At 40.0% G+C, this 24,630-nt stretch overlaps 1 protein-coding gene across 2 annotated transcripts in view; it reads left to right on the top strand.

Annotated features, from left to right (window-relative positions):
* IP6K2 (inositol hexakisphosphate kinase 2) overlaps window positions 1-24,630 on the top strand; it is a 70,758-nt gene that overhangs the window by 20,479 nt on the left and 25,649 nt on the right. Inside the window, exons 2-3 of one of the 2 annotated variants that reach the window (XM_053720734.1) lie at window positions 17,207-17,501; window positions 19,409-19,634. In XM_053720734.1, the coding sequence (XP_053576709.1) occupies window positions 17,300-17,501; window positions 19,409-19,634 (428 nt within the window). In that variant the 5' untranslated portion in view covers window positions 17,207-17,299. Of the gene's footprint in view, window positions 1-17,045; window positions 17,502-19,408; window positions 19,635-24,630 lie in introns of those variants that run through there. The other variant, XM_053720733.1, reaches the window with a different exon arrangement.

Genomic DNA, 24,630 nt, shown 5'->3' with positions numbered 1-24,630 from the left:
GCACTAGAGATCATATCTCAGGGATACCTTCTAGATTTCAAATTATCTCCCCCAAGAGGGAGATTTCATCTGTCAAGGTTGTCAACAAACCAGATAAAGAAAGAAGCGTTTCTACGCTGTGTACAAGATCTATTATTAATGGGAGTGATCCATCCGGTTCCGCGGTCGGAACAAGGACAAGGGTTCTACTCAAACCTGTTTGTGGTTCCCAAAAAAGAGGGAATTTTCAGGCCAATCTTAGATTTAAAGATTCTAAACAAATTCCTAAGAGTTCCATCATTCAAAATGGAAACTATTCGGACAATCTTACCCATGATCCAAAAGGGTCAGTACATGACCACAGTGGATTTAAAAGATGCTTACCTTCACATACCGATCCACAAAGATCATCACCGGTATCTAAGGTTTGCCTTCTTAGACAGGCACTACCAGTTTGTAGCTCTTCCATTCGGATTGGCTACAGCTCCAAGAATCTTCACAAAGGTTCTGGGTGCCCTTCTGGCGGTACTAAGACCGCGAGGGATTTCGGTAGCTCCGTACCTAGACGACATTCTAATACAAGCTTCAAGCTTTCAAACTGCCAAGTCTCATACAGAGCTAGTTCTGGCATTTCTAAGGTCGCATGGATGGAAAGTGAACGAAAAGAAGAGTTCTCTTTTTCCTCTCACAAGAGTTCCATTCTTGGGGACTCTTATAGATTCTGTAGAAATGAAGATTTACCTGACAGAAGACAGGTTAACAAAGCTTCAAAATGCATGCCGTGTCCTTCATTCCATTCAACACCCGTCAGTAGCTCAATGCATGGAGGTGATCGGCTTAATGGTAGCGGCAATGGACATAGTACCTTTTGCACGCCTACACCTCAGACCGCTGCAATTGTGCATGCTAAGTCAGTGGAATGGGGATTACTCAGATTTGTCCCCTACTCTGAATCTGAATCAAGAGACCAGAAATTCTCTTCTGTGGTGGCTTTATCGGCCACACCTGTCCAGGGGGATGCCATTCAGCAGACCAGACTGGACAATTGTAACAACAGACGCCAGCCTTCTAGGTTGGGGCGCTGTCTGGAATTCTCTGAAGGCTCAGGGACTATGGAATCAGGAGGAGAGTCTCCTTCCAATAAACATTCTGGAATTGAGAGCAGTTCTCAATGCCCTTCTGGCTTGGCCCCAATTAACAACTCGGGGGTTCATCAGGTTTCAGTCGGACAACATCACGACTGTAGCTTACATCAACCATCAGGGAGGGACAAGAAGCTCCCTAGCAATGATGGAAGTATCAAGAATAATTCGCTGGGCAGAGTCTCACTCTTGCCACCTGTCAGCAATCCACATCCCGGGAGTAGAGAACTGGGAGGCGGATTTCTTGAGTCGCCAGACTTTTCATCCGGGGGAGTGGGAACTTCATCCGGAGGTTTTTGCCCAAATACTTCGACGTTGGGGCAAACCAGAGATAGATCTCATGACGTCTCGCCAGAACGCCAAACTTCCTCGCTACGGATCCAGATCCAGGGATCCGGGAGCGGTTCTGATAGATGCTTTGACAGCACCTTGGAACTTCGGGATGGCTTATGTGTTTCCACCCTTCCCGCTGCTTCCCCGATTGATTGCCAAAATCAAACAGGAGAGAGCATCAGTGATTCTAATAGCGCCTGCGTGGCCACGCAGGACTTGGTATGCAGATCTAGTGGACATGTCATCCTGTCCGCCTTGGTCTCTACCTCTAAGACAGGACCTTCTGATACAGGGTCCATTCAAACATCAAAATCTAACTTCTCTGAAGCTGACTGCTTGGAAATTGAACGCTTGATTTTATCAAAACGTGGTTTTTCTGAGTCGGTTATTGATACCCTGATACAGGCTAGGAAGCCTGTTACCAGAAGGATTTACCATAAAATATGGCGTAAATACCTATACTGGTGCGAATCCAAAGGTTACTCCTGGAGTAAGGTTAGGATCGCTAGGATATTGTCTTTTCTACAAGAAGGTTTAGAAAAGGGTTTATCAGCTAGTTCATTAAAGGGACAGATTTCAGCTCTGTCCATATTGTTACACAGGCGTCTGTCAGAAAATCCAGACGTCCAGGCCTTTTGTCAGGCTTTAGCTAGGATCAAGCCTGTGTTTAAAGCTGTTGCTCCGCCATGGAGTTTAAACTTAGTTCTTAACGTTTTACAGGGTGTTCCGTTTGAACCCCTTCATTCCATTGATATAAAATTGTTATCTTGGAAAGTTCTGTTTTTAATGGCTATTTCCTCGGCTCGAAGAGTCTCTGAGTTATCAGCCTTACATTGTGATTCTCCTTATCTGATTTTTCACTCGGACAAGGTAGTTCTGCGTACTAAACCTGGGTTCTTACCTAAGGTAGTCACTAACAGGAACATCAATCAAGAGATTGTTGTTCCATCCTTGTGCCCAAATCCTTCTTCAAAGAAGGAACGTCTTCTACACAATCTGGATGTAGTTCGTGCCCTCAAGTTCTACTTGCAGGCAACTAAAGATTTTCGCCAAACTTCTTCCCTGTTTGTCGTTTATTCTGGACAGAGGAGAGGTCAAAAAGCTTCTGCTACCTCTCTCTCTTTTTGGCTTCGTAGCATAATACGTTTAGCCTATGAGACTGCTGGACAGCAGCCTCCTGAAAGAATTACAGCTCACTCCACTAGAGCTGTGGCTTCCACTTGGGCCTTTAAGAATGAGGCCTCTGTTGAACAGATTTGCAAGGCTGCAACTTGGTCTTCGCTTCATACTTTTTCCAAATTTTACAAATTTGACACTTTTGCTTCTTCGGAGGCTATTTTTGGGAGAAAGGTTCTTCAGGCAGTGGTTCCTTCTGTATAATGAGCCTGCCTATCCCTCCCGTCATCCGTGTACTTTTGCTTTGGTATTGGTATCCCAGAAGTAATGATGACCCGTGGACTGATCACACATAACAGAAGAAAACATAATTTATGCTTACCTGATAAATTCCTTTCTTCTGTTGTGTGATCAGTCCACGGCCCGCCCTGTTTTTAAGGCAGGTAAATATCTTTTAAATTATACTCTAGTCACCACTTCACCCCTGGTTACTCCTTTCTCGTTGATTCTTGGTCGAATGACTGGGACTGACGTAGAGGGGAGGAGCTATATGCAGCTCTGCTGGGTGAATCCTCTTGCATTTCCTGTTGGGGAGGAGTTATATCCCAGAAGTAATGATGACCCGTGGACTGATCACACAACAGAAGAAAGGAATTTATCAGGTAAGCATAAATTATGTTTTATACCTCAAAATTTCTGAAGCCACATCCCATTGTAATGGGACATTAAGCAACCAATAAGAATTGCTTACATGGGAGCATACATCTGACGTGTGCAGACAGTCATGTTATTTTCCTCCTAGATTTAAGGAAGTTTAATAGGAAATATTGTGAGATTTCAGTTAAATCTTATGAGATCATGGTAAAGCAAAGTATGACATCAGCACTGCTCAAGGTGATGTTTTTTCCCCCTTAACATACAGCTGACAGTAACTGTAGAATAACTGTTCCCAAAGGACTTACTATTGTTAGCTGAATACATTTTGATTTTAAAATATCATCCTTTTTTCTGTAGAGATGATCACTGTATACAGTGAGAAATAGGATTTTGTGTAAATAGAGAGATAAACTAATGTCTGCTTTCCCTGCATGCTCAGTCCATTTGATTGAGTTGGAGTTTCACTTAGCAGAGACAACAATTTCATATACACGAATATACCCAATAGAGCAATTTCCATAAATTTTGAACTCTGCAGCTGTTAATTGAAAACACATGAAGGGCAAACCTATTTTAGAGTACATAGTCCGTTTAAATGTGAGTCTTGCTCCACCTTGCATTTTTTGTAAATGCCTAATCTCCTCTTTATTTTATTTTTATTATCGGTTATTTATAGAGCGCCAACAGATTCCGCAGCGCTATTAACAAAGGCGGAGTAGAACAAAACAGTTATAGGGATCAATTGGGTAGAGGGCCCTGCCAAGAGTTACACTGTTGTAGTCAGCTCTTAAGAAGGTGATCTACAAACAGCTGGACTTTTAGGCTTACATGCTAAGGGGGTTTAGGGGATAGCAATGGAGGAGAGGAACTGGTATATAGTAAGGTTAGCGTAGGTTGTATGCATCCCTGAACAGTAGAGTCTTTAGGGAGAACTTGAAGCTTTTAAAACTAGAAGAGAGTCTTGTGGAGTGAGGCAGAGATTTCCACGAGATGGGAGCCAGTCTGGAGAAGTCCTGTAAACGGGAGTGTGATGAGGTGACGAGAGGAGGAGAGTAGTAGGTCATGAGCAGAGCGAAGGGGGACGGGAGGGAGAGTATCTGGAGACAAGGTCAGAGATGTAGGGGGAGCAGTGCAGTTGAGGGCTTTGTATGTCAGAGTGAGAATTTTGTGTTTAATCCTGGAGGCAAGAGGAAGCCAGTGAAGGGATTGGCAGAGAGGAGCAGCAGATGAAGAGCGACGTGTAAGGAAGATGAGTCTGGCAGAGGCATTCATTATGGATTGTAAAGGAGCTAGGCGGCAGGTGAGACCAGAGAGGACAGAGTTGCAGTAATCAAGGCGGGAAAGAATGAGAGTGGATTAAAATCTTAGTTGTGTCTTGTGTAAGGAAGTGTCTAATTTTAGAGATGTTTTTAAGGTGGAAGTGGCAGGCTTTAGCCAAGGACTGAATGTGAGGAGTGAAGGAAAGATCTGAGTCAAATGTTGACCCCGAGACATCGGACATGCGGGGTAGGGGTAATGATGGAGTTGTCGACAGTTATAGAGATATTGGGGGTGGAGATTTTAGAAGAAGGGGGGAAAATGAGGAGCTTAGTTTTGGAGAGATTTAGCTTGAGGTAGTGGGAGGACATCCAGGAAGAGATGTGAGAAAGACAGTTAGTGACACGGGTTAGCAAGGAAGGAGATAGGTCTGGTGCAGAGAAGTAGATTTGGGTGTCATCGGCATACAAATGATACTGGAAACTGTGGGACTTGATTAGGGAACCTAGTGATGACGTATAGATTGAGAAGAGAAGGGGACAGAGCCTTGCGGTACTCCGACAGAAAGTGATGACGGGGCAGAGGAGGCCCCAGAGAAGGCTACACTGAAGATACGGTTTGATAGGTAGGAAGAGAGCCATGAAAGGGCTGTGTCACAGATGCCGAAGGATTGGAGGGTTTGGAACAAAAGAGGGTGGTCGACAGTGTCAAAGGCTGCGGACAGATCAAGGAAAAAAAGGGTTCTTTTGAACCTTAGATAGCCGTCTCATTTTGGATTAATAACTGAAAACAAGTTTTCTCTTGTTAAGTGTAGTCAGTCCACGGGTCATCCATTACTTATGGGATATATTCTCCTTCCCAACAGGAAGTTGCAAGAGGATCACCCAAGCAGAGCTGCTATATAGCTCCTCCCCTCACATGTCATATCCAGTCATTCTCTTGCAACACTCAACAAAGAAGGAGGTCGTGAGAGGAGTTAGGAGTTTTTTAATTAGTTATTCTTCAATCAAAAGTTTGTTATTTTAAATGGCACCGGAGTGTGCTGTTTTTTCTCTCAGGCAGTATTGGAAGAAGAATCTGCCTGCGTTTTCTATGATCTTAGTAGACGTAACTAAGATCCACTGGCTGTTCTCGCACATTCTGAGGAGTGGGGTAACTTCAGAAAAGGGAATAGCATGCGGGGTCCCCTGCAAATGAGGTATGTGCAGTAAAATATTTTCTAGGAATGGAATTGACTAAGAAAACACTGCCGATACCCATATGATGTAAGTACAGCCTAAATTGCAGTAGTAGCGACTGGTATCAGGCTGGTAAATGTATACACAGTAGAGTTATTTTCTATGGAATAGATTTTGACTGAAAAAATACTGGTAATACTGTAATAATGTATGAGCCTTAACTGCAGTAGAAGCGACTGGTAGCAGGCTTGGTGATAACTTTACACAACATATGAAATGTTGTTTTTTAAAACGTTTACTGGCATGTTAATTGTTTTGTGAGGTACTTGGTGATAAATCTCTTTGGGCATGATTTTTTCCACATGGCTAACGTATATTTCTGCATAGAAACCGTTATAGCTGGTCTCCCACTGTGTAATAAGACTGGGAGGGGCTTTGTGTTAGCGCCTTGTTGCGCAGTTAAAATTCAATCATAGTCTTCCTGTTTCTTCCTCCTTGATCCAGGACGTCTCCGGAGAGCTCAGGGGTCTTCAAAATTTATATTTGAGGGAGGTAATCAGTCACAGCAGACCTGTGACAGTGTGTTTGACTGTGATAAAAACGTTAACTGTTAATTTGTTTATCCGTTTTTGGGTATTAAGGGGTTAATCATCCGTTACTAGTGGGTGCAATCCTCTGCTGATTTCATACATTTAATGTAAAATTTGGTTGCTATAACTGAATTTGTTCATTGTTATTTCAACTGTAATTGTCTTTTTGTGTTTTAAAAGCGCAGCAGCGTTTTTCACACTGCTGGAAAATTTTCTGAAAGTAATTTCCAGGCTTGCTAGCCTCATTGCTAGTCTGTTTAAACATGTCTGATACAGACGAATCTGCTTGTTCATTATGTTTAAAAGCCAATGTGGAGCCCAATAGAAATATGTGTACCAATTGTATTGATATTACTTTAAATAAAGGTCAATCTTTACCGGTAAAGAAATTATCACCAGACATCGAGGGGGAAGTTATGCCGCCTAACTCTCCTCACGTGTCAGTACCTGCGCCTCCCGCTCAGGAGGTGCGTGATGTTGTGGCGCCAAGTACATCAAGGCCCTTACAAATCACTTTACAAGATATGGCTAATGGTATGAAAGAATTATTATCTAATTTGCCTGAGTTAAGAGGCAAGCGCGATAGCTCTGGGTTAAGGACAGAGCGCGCTGATGACACGAGAGCCATGTCCGATACTGCGTCACAATTTGCAGAACATGAGGACGGAGAGCTTCATTCTGTGGGTGACGGATCTGATCCAGGGAGACCGGATTCAGAAATTTCAAATTTAAAATTTAAGCTTGAGAACCTCCGCGTATTGCTAGGGGAGGTGTTAGCGGCTCTGAATGATTGTGACACGGTCGCGATCCCAGAGAAGTTATGTAGGCTGGATAAATACTATGCGGTGCCGGTGTGTACTGACGTTTTTCCTATACCTAAAAGGCTTACAGAGATTATTAGCAAGGAGTGGGATAGACCCGGTGTGCCCTTTTCCCCTCCTCCGATATTTATTTAGAAAAATGTTCCCAATAGACGCTACCACACGAGACTTATGGCAGACGGTCCCTAAGGTGGAGGGAGCAGTTTCTACTTTAGCTAAACGCACCACTATCCCGGTAGAGGATAGTTGTGCTTTCTCAGATTCAATGGATAAAAAATTAGGATACCTTAAGAAAATGTTTGTTCAACAAGGTTTTATATTACAGCCCCTTGCATGCATTGCGCCCGTCACTGTTGCGGCGGCTTTCTGGTTTGAGTCTCTAGAAGAGGCTATTCGCACAGCACCATTGGATGAGATTATGAACAAGCTTAAAGCTCTTAAGCTAGCTAATGCATTTGTTTCGGACGCCGTTGTGCACTTAACCAAACTAACGGCTAAGAACTCCGGTTTTGCCATCCAGGCGCGCAGAGCGCTATGGCTTAAATCCTGGTCAGCAGATGTGATTTCTAAATCTAAATTGCTTAATATTCCTTTCAAAGGGCAAACCTTATTCGGGCCCGGTTTGAAAGAAATTATTGCTGACATTACGGGAGGTAAGGGTCACTCCCTTCCTCAGGATAGGGCCAAATCAAAGGCCAAACAGTCTAATGTTCGTGCCTTTAGTAATTTCAAGGCAGGAGCAGCATCAACTTCCTCCGCTCCAAAACAGGAAGGAACTGCTGCTCGTTACAGACAGGGTTGGAAAAGCAACCAATCCTGGAACAAGGGCAAGCAGGCCAGAAAGCCTACTTCTGTCCCTAAGACAGCATGAAGGAAGGGCCCCCTATCCGGAAACGGATCTAGTGGGGGGCAGACTCTCTCTTCGCCCAGGCTTGGGCAAGAGATGTCCAGGATCCCTGGACGTTGGAGATCATATCTCAGGGATACCTTCTGGACTTCAAAGCTTCTCCTCCACAAGGGAGATTTCATCTGTCAAGGTTATCAACGAACCAAATAAAGAAAGAGGCATTTCTACAATGTGTGCAAGACCTCTTAGTAATGGGAGTGATCCACCCAGTTCCGCGAACGGAACAAGGGCAAGGGTTTTACTCAAATCTGTTCGTGGTTCCCAAAAAAGACGGGACCTTCAGACCAATCTTGGACTTAAAGATCTTAAACAAGTTCCTAAGAGTTCCATCGTTCAAAATGGAAACTATTCGAACCATCCTACCCATGATCCAAGAGGGTCAGTATATGACCACTGTGGACTTAAAGGATGCCTACCGTCACATACCGATTCACAAGGATCATTATCGGTACCTAAGGTTTGCCTTTCTAGACAGGCATTACCAGTTTGTAGCTCTTCCCTTTGGGTTAGCTACGGCCCCGAGAATTTTTACAAAGGTTCTGGGCTCACTTCTGGCGGTACTAAGACCGCGAGGCATAGCGGTGGCTCCGTACCTAGACGACATTCTGATACAAGCGTCGAGTTTTCAAAATGCAAAGTCTCATACAGAGATAGTTCTTGCATTTCTGAGGTTGCATGGGTGGAAAGTGAACTTGGAAAAGAGTTCTCTGTTACCACTCACAAGGGTTCCTTTTCTAGGGACTCTGATAGATTCTGTAGAGATGAAGATTTACCTGACGGAGTCCAGGTTATCAAAGATTCGAAATGCTTGCCGTGTCCTTCATTCCATTCCAAGGCCATCAGTAGCTCAGTGCATGGAAGTGATCGGCTTAATGGTCGCGGCTATGGACATAGTGCCATTTGCACGCCTGCATCTCAGACTGCTGCAATTATGCATGCTAAGTCAGTGGAATGGGGATTATTCAGATCTGTCCCCTCTGACTCTGGACCAGGAGGCCAGAGATTCTCTTCTCTGGTGGTTGTCTCCGGTTCATCTGTCCAAAGGAATGACTTTTCGCAGACCAGATTGGACGATTGTAACAACAGATGCCAGCCTGCTGGGCTGGGGCGCAGTCTGGAACTCCCTGAAGGCTCAGGGATCGTGGACTCAGGAGGAGAAACTCCTCCCAATAAATATTCTGGAGTTAAGAGCAATACTCAATGCTCTTCTAGCTTGGCCTCAGTTAGCAACACTGAGGTTCATCAGATTTCAGTCGGACAACATCACGACTGTGGCTTACATCAACCATCAAGGGGGAACCAGGAGTTCCCTAGCGATGTTAGAATTCTCCAAGATAATTCGCTGGGCAGAGTCTCACTCTTGCCACCTGTCAGCGATCCACATCCCAGGCGTGGAGAACTGGGAGGCGGACTTTCTAAGTCGCCAGACTTTTCATCCGGGGGAGTGGGAACTTCATCCGGAGGTCTTTGCTCACCTGATTCAGCGTTGGGGCAAACCAGAACCGGATCTCATGGCGTCTCGCCAGAACGCCAAGCTTCCTTGTTACGGATCCAGATCCAGGGACCCGGGAGCGGTGCTGGTAGATGCTCTAGCAGCCCCTTGGGTTTTCAAGATGGCTTATGTGTTTCCTCCGTTTCCGTTGCTGCCTCGATTGATTGCCAGAATCAAACAGGAGAGAGCATCGGTGATCCTGATAGCACCTGCGTGGCCACGCAGGACCTGGTATGCAGACCTAGTGGACATGTCGTCCTGTCCTCCATGGTCTCTGCCTCTGAGGCAGGACCTTCTAATTCAGGGTCCTTTCAACCATCCAAGCCTAATTTCTCTGAGACTGACTGCATGGAGATTGAACGCTTGATTCTATCAAAGCGTGGTTTCTCGGAGTCGGTTATTGATACATTAATACAGGCTCGGAAACCTGTTACCAGAAAAATTTACCATAAGATATGGTGTAAATATTTATATTGGTGTGAATCCAAGAGTTACTCATGGAGTAAGGTCAGGATTCCTAGGACATTGTCTTTTCTACAAGAGGGTTTAGAAAAGGGTTTATCTGCTAGTTCCTTAAAGGGACAGATTTCTGCTCTGTCTATTCTTTTACACAAACGTCTGGCAGAAGTTCCAGACGTTCAGGCTTTTTGTCAGGCTTTAGCTAGGATTAAGCCTGTGTTTAAGACTGTTGCTCCGCCGTGGAGCTTAAACTTAGTTCTTAAAGTTCTTCAAGGTGTTCCGTTTGAACCCCTTCATTCCATTGATATTAAGCTGTTATCTTGGAAAGTTCTGTTTTTGATGGCTATTTCCTCGGCTCGAAGAGTCTCTGAGTTATCTGCCTTACATTGTGATTCTCCTTATCTGATTTTTCATTCAGACAAGGTAGTTCTACGTACTAAACCTGGGTTTTTACCTAAGGTAGTTTCTAACAGGAATATCAATCAAGAGATTGTTGTTCCATCATTATGTCCTAATCCTTCTTCAAAGAAGGAACGTCTTTTGCATAATCTGGACGTAGTCCGTGCCCTGAAGTTCTTTTTACAGGCAACTAAAGATTTTCGGCAAACTTCTTCTCTGTTTGTCGTTTATTCTGGACAGAGGAGAGGCCAAAAGGCTTCGGCCACCTCTCTCTCTTTTTGGCTCCGTAGCATAATACGTTTAGTCTATGAGACTGCTGGACAGCAGCCCCCTGAAAGAATTACAGCTCATTCCACTAGAGCTGTGGCTTCCACCTGGGCCTTTAAGAATGAGGCCTCTGTTGAACAGATTTGCAAGGCTGCAACTTGGTCTTCACTTCATACCTTTTCAAAATTTTACAAATTTGACACTTTTGCTTCCTCGGAGGCTGTTTTTGGGAGAAAGGTTCTACAGGCAGTGGTTCCTTCTGTTTAAAGGGACAGTCTACACCAGAATTTTTATTGTTTTAAAAGATAGATAATCCCTTTATTACCCATTTCCCAGTTTTGCATAACCAACACGTTATAATAATATACTTTTAACCTCTGTGATTATCTTGTATCTAAGCCTCTGCAAAGTGCCCCTTTTTTCAGTTCTTTTGACAGACTTGCAGTCTAGCCAATCAGTGCCTGCTCCCAGATAACTTCTCGTGCACGAGCACAGTGTTATCTATATGAAATACGTGAACTAACACCCTCTAGTGGTGAAAAACTGTTAAAATGCAAACTGAAAGAGGTGGGCTTCAAGGTCTAAGAAATTAGCATATGAACCTCCTAGGTTAAGCTTTCAACTAATAATACCAAGAGAACAAAGCAAAATTGGTGATAAAAGTAAATTGGAAAATTGTTTAAAATTACATGCTCTATCTGAATCATGAAAGTTTATTTTGGCCTAGACTGTCCCTTTAAGTGTTCCTGCCTTGTCCCTCCCATCATCCGTGTACTTTAGCTTTGGTATTGGTATCCCATAAGTAATGGATGACCCGTGGACTGACTACACTTAACAAGAGAAAACATAATTTATGCTTACCTGATAAATTTATTTCTCTTGTAGTGTAGTCAGTCCACGGCCCGCCCTGTCTTTTAAGGCAGATCTAAATTTTAATTAAAACTCCAGTCACCACTGCACCCTATGGTTTCTCCTTTCTCGTCTTGTTTCGGTTGAATGACTGGATATGGCAGTGAGGGGAGGAGCTATATAGCAGCTCTGCTTGGGTGATCCTCTTGCAGCTTCCTGTTGGGAAGGAGAATATATCCCATAAGTAATGGATGACCCGTGGACTGACTACACTACAAGAGAAATAAATTTATCAGGTAAGCATAAATTAAGTTTTCTATGTTTTCATGTTAAAGTGATGGTAAACTGAGACGGAGTGCTAAATAAAATCAGATGTAAAATAAAAAAATATGAGTTTAGAAAAACGTAGTTTTGGATTCTAAATTTATGTATTTCTTTTCTGACCTCCTCTCCTAATGATCGCTCCGGCAGCCCCGACACACAAACATTTTTTTTTTTTTTGTGCTCATTTTCATCCAGCCATCAAATTTCTGGCATTTTGGCATGTTTGTTGAGAAAGAAAAGAAAAAAAACTATCTTCTGCGCAAGCATTCCTTACGTCATTGTGAAAGTTAGCATTAGTTGAACGCATGCGCATTATCATTATTGAAGTCACTGATGCCCACAGTTCTTGCGATACGGATCATCTACGAACAATCTTTATTTCATAATAGGAAAAAGTATTTTATAAATGCTGTTAACTACTTTAGGAAAAATACTTACTTTTTCCTAAAGTGATTGAATTTTTGCCGTGTGTATGTATGTATGTGTATATGTGTATATATATATATATATATATATATATATATATATATATATTAAATTTCAACAGCGCATGCATAGCGGCAGCAAGATCCGACACAACTTCCTTGTCATATTCTGCTCCCTCTGAGTGCGCATGTTGCTGATTAACATAATCGCATTCCACACATTCCTATTTAACATATGTGGAGTGCGATTACATCATACAGTGCATGCACAGTCAGAGGGAGCAGATTCTGTGCATTGGTAACTCTGCAACTCTATTTCTGCAGTGCTCCACTCGTGGGGCATGCAGAAATAGCGTGATATGGCAGCTGAGAGAAGCCCAGAGGGTACTTTTAAGGTATTAAAATGATAAATTGTGTATATATAAAAACTCTGCAATATACTTTCATTATTTATTTTGTCTCCAATTGGCCACCGCAGAGAAGGTAACCTAAGTTACAACATAGCAGCTCCCATTGTTTTATAGACACTAAAACTTTACACTTATTTTGTCACTATTTAAACAGCAAATTAAACTTTAAAAAAATACATCTACTTGTTGTTCTCAGACTAATCTATTCTTTAAATGCACCATTCTATCTATTTAGTGTTTTATGTCCCTTTTTAAGGATCCATTAGTATGTTTAGATGAGCCCAGGCCATTGGTGTTTTGTTATAGATTGGTAGATGTAGAGCAGTCTACAGTTATACATAGCAGGATACCCTACCTTACAGGCTTCTCTGCACCAGTCAATAAGCATTCCTGACTGATCAGATTTCTTTACCAGGGCAGTAGGGAAGTGCTGATATTCTGTTGTGTTGGACTCGCCCAAGGAAGACTGTTGTGCACTATATTGTTGATTTAGACTACCCTTAGTAAGTGCAGCTAATTAAGGCAGATGACCACTGTTTATATAGTTATTATTAAATCTGGCTTATGTCTCATGTTTTTATAGTGATTTTGTTTTTTCTTGCATGGGTTTTCATTTTTACTTCCCTTTAAAAAGTGTTACCACAGCCTTTTTTCCTTTAAATTGCACACCACTAAACTGTTTAAACCACACACTTTATTGTATGGACTTCTGTGTCCTTTTAACGGACGACAAGCCAATTTTTTTTTTCTTAAGTGATTCAGGTAGAGCATACATTTCAATAATTAGCTCTATTATCAAATTAACTTTGTTTTCTTGGTGTCCTTTTTTGAGAAGTAAGTACGTGGACTCAGGAGTGTGCATGTGCCTGGAGCACTGTATGGCAGTAGTTTTGCAGGAATGCTTTTAACAATACTATACATTTTTGTAAGAACAGTGGGTGGCAGCAGTGTTTACTGCCATTTAGTGCCCCAGACATGCACATTACTTACCTAGGTAAACGCTTCAACAATGAATATCATAAGAACAAGGTACATTTGACAATGGATGCATAAAATATTTCTTTTCGTGCCACTTTAAGATAACTTCATGTTTGTGTTTCTTTGCGCCTTTGCTGTTTTTGAGTATAACTACAGTCTATGTATTACCTTGTCTTGCCTCAAACTGCAGCGATGTCCTCATCTGTTTGTAATCTCTCATATTAGTCCGTAATGCAAGTTGTAAATGAATCCACTGACTTGCAGTTACAGTCCCAACCCCACTAATGCTGTAGTATTGGGGTCGCTATACTTAATCAGACCTGTGAAGCATGTGATGCTAGTAAATGTGCATGAAGTTTTGTAAAGGCTTTTAGAATTCTTAAAAATGTTGATTCCTGCTTTTAATGAAAAGTTCTTGTTTTGTTTTCATTATTTGCTTCATTCTGCTCCATAATGCAGTGGCTTGAACTTTTTATGTTGAGATTTTAAAGGGGCAGTCAACACCAGAATTTTTGTTGTTTTAAAAGATAGATAATCCCTTAATTACCCATTCCCTAGTTTTGCATAACCAACACAGTTATAATAATACACGTTTTACCTCTGTGATTGCCTTGTTTCTAAGCCACTGCAGACTGCCCCGTTATTTCAGTTTTTTTGACAGACTTGCATTTTAGCCAATCAGTGCTCACTCCTCGGTCAGTTCACCTGCACAAGCTCAATGTTATCTATATGAAACACATGAACTAACACTCTCTAGTGGTGAAAAACTGTTAAATGCAGAGGCGGCCTTCAAGGTTTAAGAAATTAGCGTATGAACCTCCTAGGTTTAGCTTTCAACTAAGAATATCAAGAGAACAAAGCAAAATTGGCGATAAAACAATTGTAAAGTTGTATAAAATGACATGCCCTATTTGAATCAAGTTTCAAATTCTGGCAGCTAGGGGGGCACAGCTACTAGAATTTCACTTCTTACTGTTAATTAATTTTTAGATTATTCCATATATACCTATAAACAAAAACCCTTATTTGGTACCTATGTATGCTATACATTTTCAAGATTTTCTTATGTAAATATTCTTGTAAACAAAAGCCTCCAGAGAATTGCGGAAGCAGCTGTATATTTGTAGAAGCCATATAAGGGCGTGCATATAGGCTGCTGTGTGACAATGTGGCACCCTGTCTTAATACTGACAGAGTTGGGGTGCCACTCAACTGACTCTCTGGTCTGCAATGGTAAGCACAGTGAAGGGGTTGAAATATTGCTGCATGTGTTAAAGAAAATCATGGGGTTAAACTTCTCCATTAAAGGGACATGAATCCCATTTTTTCCATGATTCAAATAGAGAATACAATTTTAAAAAAAAGTTTCCAATTTACTTCTATCATCAAGTTTGCTTTGTTCTCATGGTATTCTTTGCTGAAGAGATATCTAGATAGGTAGTGCGCACATGTGTGAATCACTACATGACACAATAGTGCTGCCATCTAGTGCTCTGGCTAATGTATAACATTGCAAAACTGCTGCCATATAGTGCTTTAGGCATGTGAACACTCCTGAACTTACCTTCTTGTTTTTCAACAAATAATAACAAGAAAACAAAGAAAATTTGATAATAGAAGTAAAATGGAAAGCTGTTTAAAATGGTATGCTGTATCTGAATTATGAAAGAACAATTCTGGTTGTATGTCCCTTTAAGTGTATAATGCAGCAGTTGGACATGAAAAGGGAATTTTAAATTATAATTTTCTTAGTTTGTCCTTTTTTAAGTTTTGCAGTTGGGAATAGTAAATTGTCCTCTTTAAGCAAATGAATATTGTTTACTTTTTGTTGCCAAGCGTTCAGGTTTTTTTCTGACGAAATCTCTTGTATGCTGGGATCCTTCCAAGAAACTGCTATGGTTTCTCATGATGTTTTGTACAGAAAATCCCCACAGAATACAGCTGAGAAAAGTGTTGACTCTAGCTAAACCTTTTAAATCAGATAACAGGAAATTTCTTCTGCTGGTATTTAAGCTTTCCTTAACACTGTGGTGGCAGTTTTATAGTGGATTTATTAAGTGAGGGAGTTTAGGAAGGAAATTTGGGTGGGCAGGCTACTCCTTTAAAATGTTTGTATAGGAAAGGACATTTTGACAGAGGTGGAAAATCTAATGAACCAGTTAACTGAGCTGCTATTACATAGTGCATAGTTATTTGGAAGTAAAGAAAAAAAAATATTTGGTTGGTTTAAAAAAAAAAAAAAACGTTCAGTAACCTGTAATAAATAATAATGGGATTTTTGCACCCTTGCTTGTCTAATGATGTCCTTTTATTTTTTCCTTTCCCTTAAACGGTTCCTAAGATATATACTTTTTCATCAGCCAATTTCTAGAATTTAAATTTGGCAATTTTGAGAATTAACTTATTTTTGTTCAATGTTTTTTGTGAAGAAAAAACAAAACAAAAACCTTCATAAAACGAAAGGTAAGAGTGATAAAGCCACTCAGCGATAGCAGCCTAATGTACAGCTATACGTTTGCAAATGTAAATGTATTTTATAACTATTACATATTTATGTTTCTTGTTGTCAATGTTTGGATTATTTTATTTAGATGAATACATAACTATCTCTGGGGATTGCCTAGAACGCCACCTGCTGTTTAAATGTGTGCAGTGGGCAATCCTTTTAATGCATTAGTGAAATAGCTTATAATTTACACATATGTGTGTGTGCGTGTGTATATGTATGTATGTGTGTGTGTGTGTGTATGTGTGTATATATATATATATATATATATATATATAGTATATGTGTGTGTGTGTGTGTATATGTATGTGTGTGTGTGTGTGTGTGTGTATATATATATATATATATATATATATATGTGTGTGTGTATGTATGTGTGTGTATATATATATATATATATATATATACACTCGCGCTCACATACCCATGTTTGTACAACATTTTAATTGTTTTTTTCATTTATGTGACAGACCTTTAACTCTTTGACTGTCATTCATGTGCTGTGTACTGCATCCCTGTCAGTCAAATAGTTATTATTAAAAGAGAAAAAAAAATTGCTTTTCTGTCCTCCTTTTTTTATTATCTAGTTTCTAGAATTATATGTTTTTATTGATATGCCTGTAGGCAGCAGCTGCATTTTAATCTAGATTCATTAAGGTTCCAAGATGAGCTTTTGCAGACAAAAATATTTTCCCAAGCTGTAATTTGTGTATGAAAATGTATAGAGACTCTTGATTGTGGTTGCCCCTTGCTTTACAATAGCAAGTTCTACGTTGTTTAGAATGACAAAAACAGCTGAGAACATCAGTATTCTTTCTCCACCCTCTTTTGTCTTTCTGTCTTATCCTCAGGTTACCACCCAGCTTGTAAGGGATATTTAGGATTGGCTAGTAGTCTTACAGGAGGAGCTAACAAGATTGTTTTTCTCTTGTGGTGTGACATCAGTCTATTTGTCTCAGTGCTTTTAGCAGTAGAGCTCATTCCAGGATTCACTGGCTAAGGAGAAACACTGTGGATTATACTTTACCTTTTTAAAAACTGATTTGGTTTCTTTTTATATGAAGCTGGACATTGAATTTGCCTAAAACAAGGGATTTTGTTTTGTTTGTTTTAACAGAAAGCTGAAACGGGTAAGCTTCAATAAAGGACAGAGCTGAGCAGCTTTGTGCTCCCTATACAGACACTGTGCCCTTTCTAATGAGCAGTAACAATGAGCCCAGCATTTGGAGCCATGGAAGTGGAGCACTACGCAAAGGGAGTTCTTCTCGAACCATTTTTACACCAAGTTGGAGGGCACTCCTGTGTCCTTCGCTTCAATGACAAGACTATTTGTAAGCCCCTCATCCAAAGGGAACATCAGTTTTATGAAACACTTCCTTCAGATATACGAAAATTTACACCTCAGTATAAAGGTAAGTTGCAATGTCTGTGGGGTCGCTGTGTTCTCATATATTGTTTTCTGAGCTAATGCCAGTATTACCTATTCTCCCTCAAACTCTTCTTAACTGAAGTAGTTTGGGATTTTTTTTTCATGTATTCCAATATTGTCAGGGACATGCTGTGAGGCGTGTTGGAGACGCTTACCATTGTATCTCTTGGCTGAGTAGCATTAGAGTTTAGACAAGCTGTGCTTGTGGCCTTAAGTCCCACACAAGTATGTGTAGGTAAGTGAAATCTGTTCAGACCAGTTCTTAAATACATGGCCATATAGACTTATCTTTTTTTTTCCTCTCTCTCATGTCATACTTTGTTACCTGCATCAAAAATTGATGAGCACAAAATAGGCAAAACTCCTTCTGAGTACATATTTTGTTCTTTGCTCGCACTTTCTTTTTTTTAGAGGAAATGAAACAACATTTTGGATAGATTGGCTGAACAAATAGCTGTGGTGAGTCATCTGAAGTGTAGGAGTGGAAGTCTCATTTTCTAGATGGATTGCAAAATGAAGTTGGTATCTTTTATTCCTCTTTACGTATTTTATATCATCATTCCAAGGGTGCTTTATTATATAAAGATACTTTTTAGTTATTGTCCTTTCATATCCCTTATTTTATGACAAGTGAACAGGTAAGGTGTATATAAAGCTGTGTTTACATGTTAATGTGTTAAATTATTTTTGAAGGTTGGTTCTATACAGGATTAAAATGTACATCATTTACCCCTTTCACCTGTTTTCATGTTTCATTTCTAATGTGGTGGAGGGTGGGAGGACAGTTCCTTGTTAACTGTTGTGTGTGTTTGTTTTGTTTTTTGTTAGTTTTTTTCCTTTTTACGGGCAGAAATTAAAGGCTGTTTGCAAGCTGGCTTTTCCCCTTTGTCCTCGTAGTCCTTCCTTTTTGTGCTTGAAAGCAGGGACAGTCTGAGCTTCTGCATCATGTCCCAGGTCCATCTGCTCAGCTCAGAAGTGCCATTCTCTCCCAGCTGTCCTGAGTGATGTGAGCAGCAAGAACTGTGATTCAGACTCTAGAAAAGAGGGAGAGTGTTAAGGACTATAAGGACATCTTATGGTACTCATGGATAAGAGCTGAACCATTCAGAGATTGCTAAAGACTCACACAAAAAAAACAAATCTGAAACAAATCAGTGTGTTTTGACTCTGATATGAGCATAAAATGCTTTAATGGTTCACCATGTTTTGTACGGAATTTAAATACATTTTTTTTGTATCCGTTTGCTTTTCTTTTTGCAATCTTACTGCAAATAAAAAAAATCCTTTTAATACAATAAAAAAAATTGGAAAGCTGCTAATGGTCGAAAAATGCTTTTCAATTAGTGTTTTTTTATTTTATTTTTTTTATATCTTGTTTTTGTGTGTGTGTGTGTGTGTGTGTTTGGCTGCACTTTCAAATGTCCTGATCCTGAAACCCTCTTACTACCTTGTGACAATTCTCAGTGCCTTTTTTTTTCTGCTTTGCATTATGGCAGTAATAAAAACCTTTTGGTGTCTCACTGCAGGATGTAAATAGGAAATGTTTTGCATCTTTTTCTTTATGATCAATAAAGATATCTGTGGTCTGAATAAATATTTTCAAGAACTGAAAACGTCTCCTGTTATTATTTGGTCACTGTCATTTTATGTTTAAAATTAATTTTAAAATGGTCCATTAATATTTGCTTTAATTTTGTGTATTTAAATGTCAGGTGTTTCTGTGTTTAGTTGTTTTAATATTTGTTAGGTTGGCAGATGAGATTTGGCCTGTGACAGGATAAATACCTAGGAATGGGTAAGAAAACACAGTTCTTGATGTAACCCTGTGTTACACTGCATTTGAAGTGTCACGTCTTATTTTTGAATGCTCCGTCTTCTCTTCCCCTCCAGGTGTAGTGTCTGTGAGTTTCGAAGAAGATGAAGCTGGGAAATTATGTTTAATAGCCTATCCCTTAAAGGGGGACCATGACAACCTGGACAATTTAGATAACTCAGAATGCAATGAACCTAAGAATAAGATGCTGAGGTGGTCTAATAAGAAGGCTCTTATGTTAGAAAATGATAACCTCACCAAAGAACGTGTTCGACAGCATAGAAAAGAGGAAAAAATGAAAAGGTAAGCTTTGGAGAAAAAACCCAATAGTGCTTTATGTTCTTATATTCTAGAACAGTAATTGCCAACTTCATAACACATGGGAATGCAGCTCAATAATTTAGAAGCTTTAAGGGCCGCATATAAAATGATGGGTATTAAACGCACAAATAATAATTTCCTACAAATGGCCAGTGGCACAGATTCACATTTAGGTTAGATTGCAGGATACACTCTGTTTGCTGGTTGTTTGATCCTTTTCCATAAATCCTTAAAACACACATTTTTAGTTCCACTTTTCCACTAATGCAGAGGGCCATGAGCCACCAGTTGGCCGTCCCTGTTCTAGCATATAAGCATAGGGTATAATATGGATAGATAATGATGAATCTAATTAATAATAAAATGTTAAAGTTGTGTTTTGAGAACGTTCTTGTGCAAGTCACGTTGTTCGTAAATTTAAATCTGATACTGATCCAAATTCTTTTGGATTGAGGGTATGAGCCTACGGAATATTGTTTCACATACAGTTGGTAGCTGCATACTTTTAGTTTTTGTGTTCTTCCATTTACACATTAAAGGGACAGTAAAGTCAAAATTAAACATGATTCAGATAGAACATACAATTTTAAACAGCTTTCCAATTTACTTCTGTTATCAAATATGCTTTGTTTACTTGATATTCTTTGTTGAAGACTAAACTTAGGTAGGTTTATAGGAGCTCAGGAGCGTGCACATGTCTTTAACACTCTGGCAGCAGTGTTTGTAACTATAAAATTGCTATAAATAATGTTGCAAACATTGCTGCCATAGAGTGCTAAAGACACGTGCACGCTCCTGAGCTCACATATGATTACTCTTTAACAAAGGATACCAAGAGAACTAAGTAAAATTGATAACAGAAGTAAATTAGAAAGTTGTATGAAATTGCAAGTGCTATCCAATCAATTTAAGTTTTTAATTTTGACCTTACTATCCCTTTTTAGGTTTGGCCATTTAATTAGAGGGGGGAAAAATGCTCCATTACAATTTTTTTTATCATAGTTGGTGGGTATTAACATTTCTGCTTGAGCAAAAGGTAGTTAAAGTGATAACAATTTGTACTGCAGAAAAATGAAAGGGACATAAAAACACAAAATATTTCTTTTACAATTTAGATAGAGCTTACAATTTTATTTTAAACAACTTAAAGTGAATGTAAATTTTGATGCTAAAGTGCCCGGTTTTTAAAAATTTGATTAAAAACAGGGGCACTTTAATTCATCAAAATTTACATTTCACTCCAGTTGTGAAAAAAAAAAACTTACCTTTTTAAACTTGACAGTCGCTCCAGCTTCCTCCACCCGTCGCAAGCCTCTTCCTGGGTCCGAAATGAGGAATCCGGCTTCCTCCAATCATGGCGTTGAATCAGACACTGATTTCCCCGGGGGGGGGGGGGGGGGGGGGCGTGATTGGAGGATGACCTATCCATCATTTCTGAAGTCAGAAATGGCTTGCGACGGCCGGAGGAAGCTGGAGCTGCTGTCAAGATTAAAAGGTAAGTATTCTTTTCACAACAGAAGTGAAATTTAAATTTTGATGAATTAAAGTGATCGAATTTTTAAAAACCGGGCACTTTAGCATCAAAATTGACATTCACTTTAATTTACTTGTATTATCAGTTTTGCTTCATTCTCATGGTAACCTTTATTGAAGAAACAACAATGCACTACTGGGAGCTAGCTGAACACATCGGTAAGCCAATGACAAGAATATGTGTAGCCACCGATGAGTAGCTAGCTCCCATCTCCTGAGCCTATCTAGGTATGCTTTTCAACAAAGCAAAATAGAAAATTGCATGCTCTACCTGAATCATAAAATAAACATTTTGGGTTTAATGTCCCTTTTAACCTCCTCAATTAGCCCATGCTTCCCTAAGCCAATCAGTGGCTAGATACAGGCATAGTTTTGTTACGCTACTGTAGAAACCTGCATTACAGGGACATGAAACACAAAATTTTTCTTTCATCATTCAGATAGAGACTACAATTTTAAACAACTTTCCAATTTACTTCTATTATTTAATTTGCTTCCTTCTCTTGTTATCCTTTGCTGAAAGGTTTATCTAGGCAAGCTCAAGAGTAGCAAAGAACCTAGGTTCTAGCTGTTGATTCGTGGCTGAATATTTATATCGATTGTGATTGGCTCACCCATGAGTTCCCTTAGAAACTATTTGTGCATTGCTTCAACAAATGATACCAAGAGAATGAAACATTAGATAATAGAAGTAAATTAGAAAGTTGTTTAAAATTGTATTTTCTATATGAATCAACAGAGAAAAAATTTGGGTTTCATGTCCCTTTTAAGTGCTAATGGGTGCATGTTGAAATCTCCTGTAATTCTGGGGATAATCTTGTTCGAGTGCATGAACACTACTTTGCTTATATATCATCTTACATGTTTCTATACATTCTGTTGTACAATTCTGCCTCATGGCTTTTTAGCATATACCAGTGATGATGAACCTTTCTCCTGTTAAGTGTAGTCAGTCCACGGGTCATCATTACTTATGGGATATTAACTCCTCCCCAACAGGAAGTGCAAGAGGATCACCCAAGCAGAGCTGCTATATAGCTCCTCCCCTCTACGTCACACCCAGTCATTCTCTTGCACCCAACTAATAGATAGGATGTGTGAGAGGACTGTGGTGATTAAACTTAGTTTTTTATATCTTCAATCAAAAGTTTGTTATTTTAAACGACACCGGAGTGTGTTGTTTCCTTCTCAGGCAGAATTTGAAGAAGAATCTACCTGAGTTTTTTGTATATGATCTTAGCGGACGTAACTAAGATCCGTTTGCTGTTCTCGGCCATTCTGAGGAGTAAGGTAACTTCAGATCAGGGGACAGCGGGCAGGTTCACCTGCAAAGAGGTATGTTGCAGTATATTATTTTCTAAGGAATGGAATTGACTTTGAAAATACTGCTAATACCGATATAATGTAAGTACAGCCTTAAATGCAGTAGTAGCAACTGGTATCAGGCTGACATGTATATATGTTAACACTTAAGTATTTCTGGGGAATGGCACTTCACTGGGAAAATACTGTATGCATATAACTTTTAGCCTAACTTGCAGTGGGAGCGACTAGCAGCAGGCTTTTTAATGACATTTCATATATTAGATTTTAAACGTTTACTGGCATGTTAAATTGTTTAATTATCTGAGGTACTTGGTGAAAATTGTTTTGGGCTTTATTTTCCACATGGCTGTCGTTGTTTTAAATTAAAACAGTTTACTGAGCTTCCCTCACTGTTGTAGTGTGAGTGGGAGGGGCCTATTTTGGCGCTTTTACTACGCATCAGAAATTCAGTCACAGTCTTTTTCTCCCTGCATGATCAAGGACGTCTCCACAGAGCTCAGGGGTCTTCAAAACTAGTTTTGAGGGAGGTAATCACTCACAGCAGACCTGTGAGACTGTGCTTGACTGTGATAAAAACGCTTATATTGTCAATTGTTATACGTTTGTTTTTTTTTCTGATATTAAGGGTTAATCATCCATTGCTAATGTGTGCAATCCTTTGCTAAATTTGGGTTATATAACTAATCCGGTTCATTGTTATTCAACTGTGACAGTTTTTGTGTGCTTCTTAAAGGCACAGTAACGTTTTTACATATTGCTTGTAAATTTAGTTGAAAAGTATTTCCAAGCTTGCTAGTCTAATTGCTAGTTTGTTTAAACATGTCTGACACAGAGGAAACTCTTTGTGCAATATGTTCAAAAGCCGAGGTGGAGCCCAATAGAAATTTATGTACTAATTGCATTGATGCTACTTTAAATAAAAGTCAATCTGTACATGTTAAGCAACATTCACCAGACAACGAGAGGGAAGTTATGCCGACTAACTTGCCTCACGTGTCAGTACCTGCATCTCCCGCTCAGGAGGTGCGTGATATTGTAACACCAAGTACATCAGGGCGGCCATTACAAATCACTTTACAAGACATGGCTAATGTTATGACTGAAGTTTTGTCTAAATTGCCAGAACTTAGAGGTAAACGAGATCACTCTGGGATGAGAACAGAGTATACTGATAATGCTAGGGCCATGTCTGATACTGCGTCACAATATGCAGAGCATGAGGACGGAGAGCTTCATTCTGCGGGTGACGGATCTGATGCAAATAAATTGGATTCAGACATTTCAAATTTTAAGTTTAAGCTGGAAAACCTCCGTGTATTGCTAGGGGAGGTGTTAGCGGCTCTGAATGATTGTAACACAGTTGCAATCCCAGAAAAAATGTGTAGGTTGGATAAATATTTTGCGGTACTGACGTTTTTCCTATACCTAAGAGACTTACTGAAATTATTACTAAGGAGTGGGACAGACCCGGTGTGCCTTTCTCACCCCCTCCTATATTCAGAAAAATGTTTCCAATAGATGCCACCACACGGGACTTATGGCAAACGGTCCCTAAGGTGGAGGGAGCAGTTTCTACTTTAGCTAAGCGTACCACTATCCCGGTGGAGGATAGCTGTGCTTTTTCAGATCCAATGGATAAAAAGTTAGAGGGTTACCTTAAGAAAATGTTTGTTCAACAAGGTTTTATATTACAACCCCTTGCATGCATTGCGCCTGTCACGGCTGCGGCAGCATTTTGGTTTGAGTCTCTGGAAGACACCCTTGACTCAGCGACATTAGATGAGATTTCACTTAAGCTTAAAACCCTTAAGCTAGCTAATTCATTTATTTCTGATGCCGTAGTACATTTAACTAAACTTACGGCTAAGAATTCCGGATTCGCCATTCAGGCACGCAGAGCGCTGTGGCTAAAATCCTGGTCAGCTGATGTAACTTCTAAATCGAAACTACTTAACATACCTTTCATGGGGCAGACTTTATTCGGGCCCGGTTTGAAAGAAATTATTGCTGATATTACGGGAGGTAAAGGCCATGCCCTGCCTCAAGACAGAGCCAAACCCAGGGCTAGACAGTCTAATTTTCGTGCCTTTCGTAATTTCAAGGCAGGAGCAGCTTCAAC

This window comes from Bombina bombina, chromosome 7 (assembly GCF_027579735.1).
Source record: "Bombina bombina isolate aBomBom1 chromosome 7, aBomBom1.pri, whole genome shotgun sequence".
Classification (NCBI taxonomy): domain Eukaryota; kingdom Metazoa; phylum Chordata; class Amphibia; order Anura; family Bombinatoridae; genus Bombina; species Bombina bombina.
Note: the sequence above shows the minus strand (reverse complement) of the source record. Positions and strands in the feature narration are given on the sequence as shown.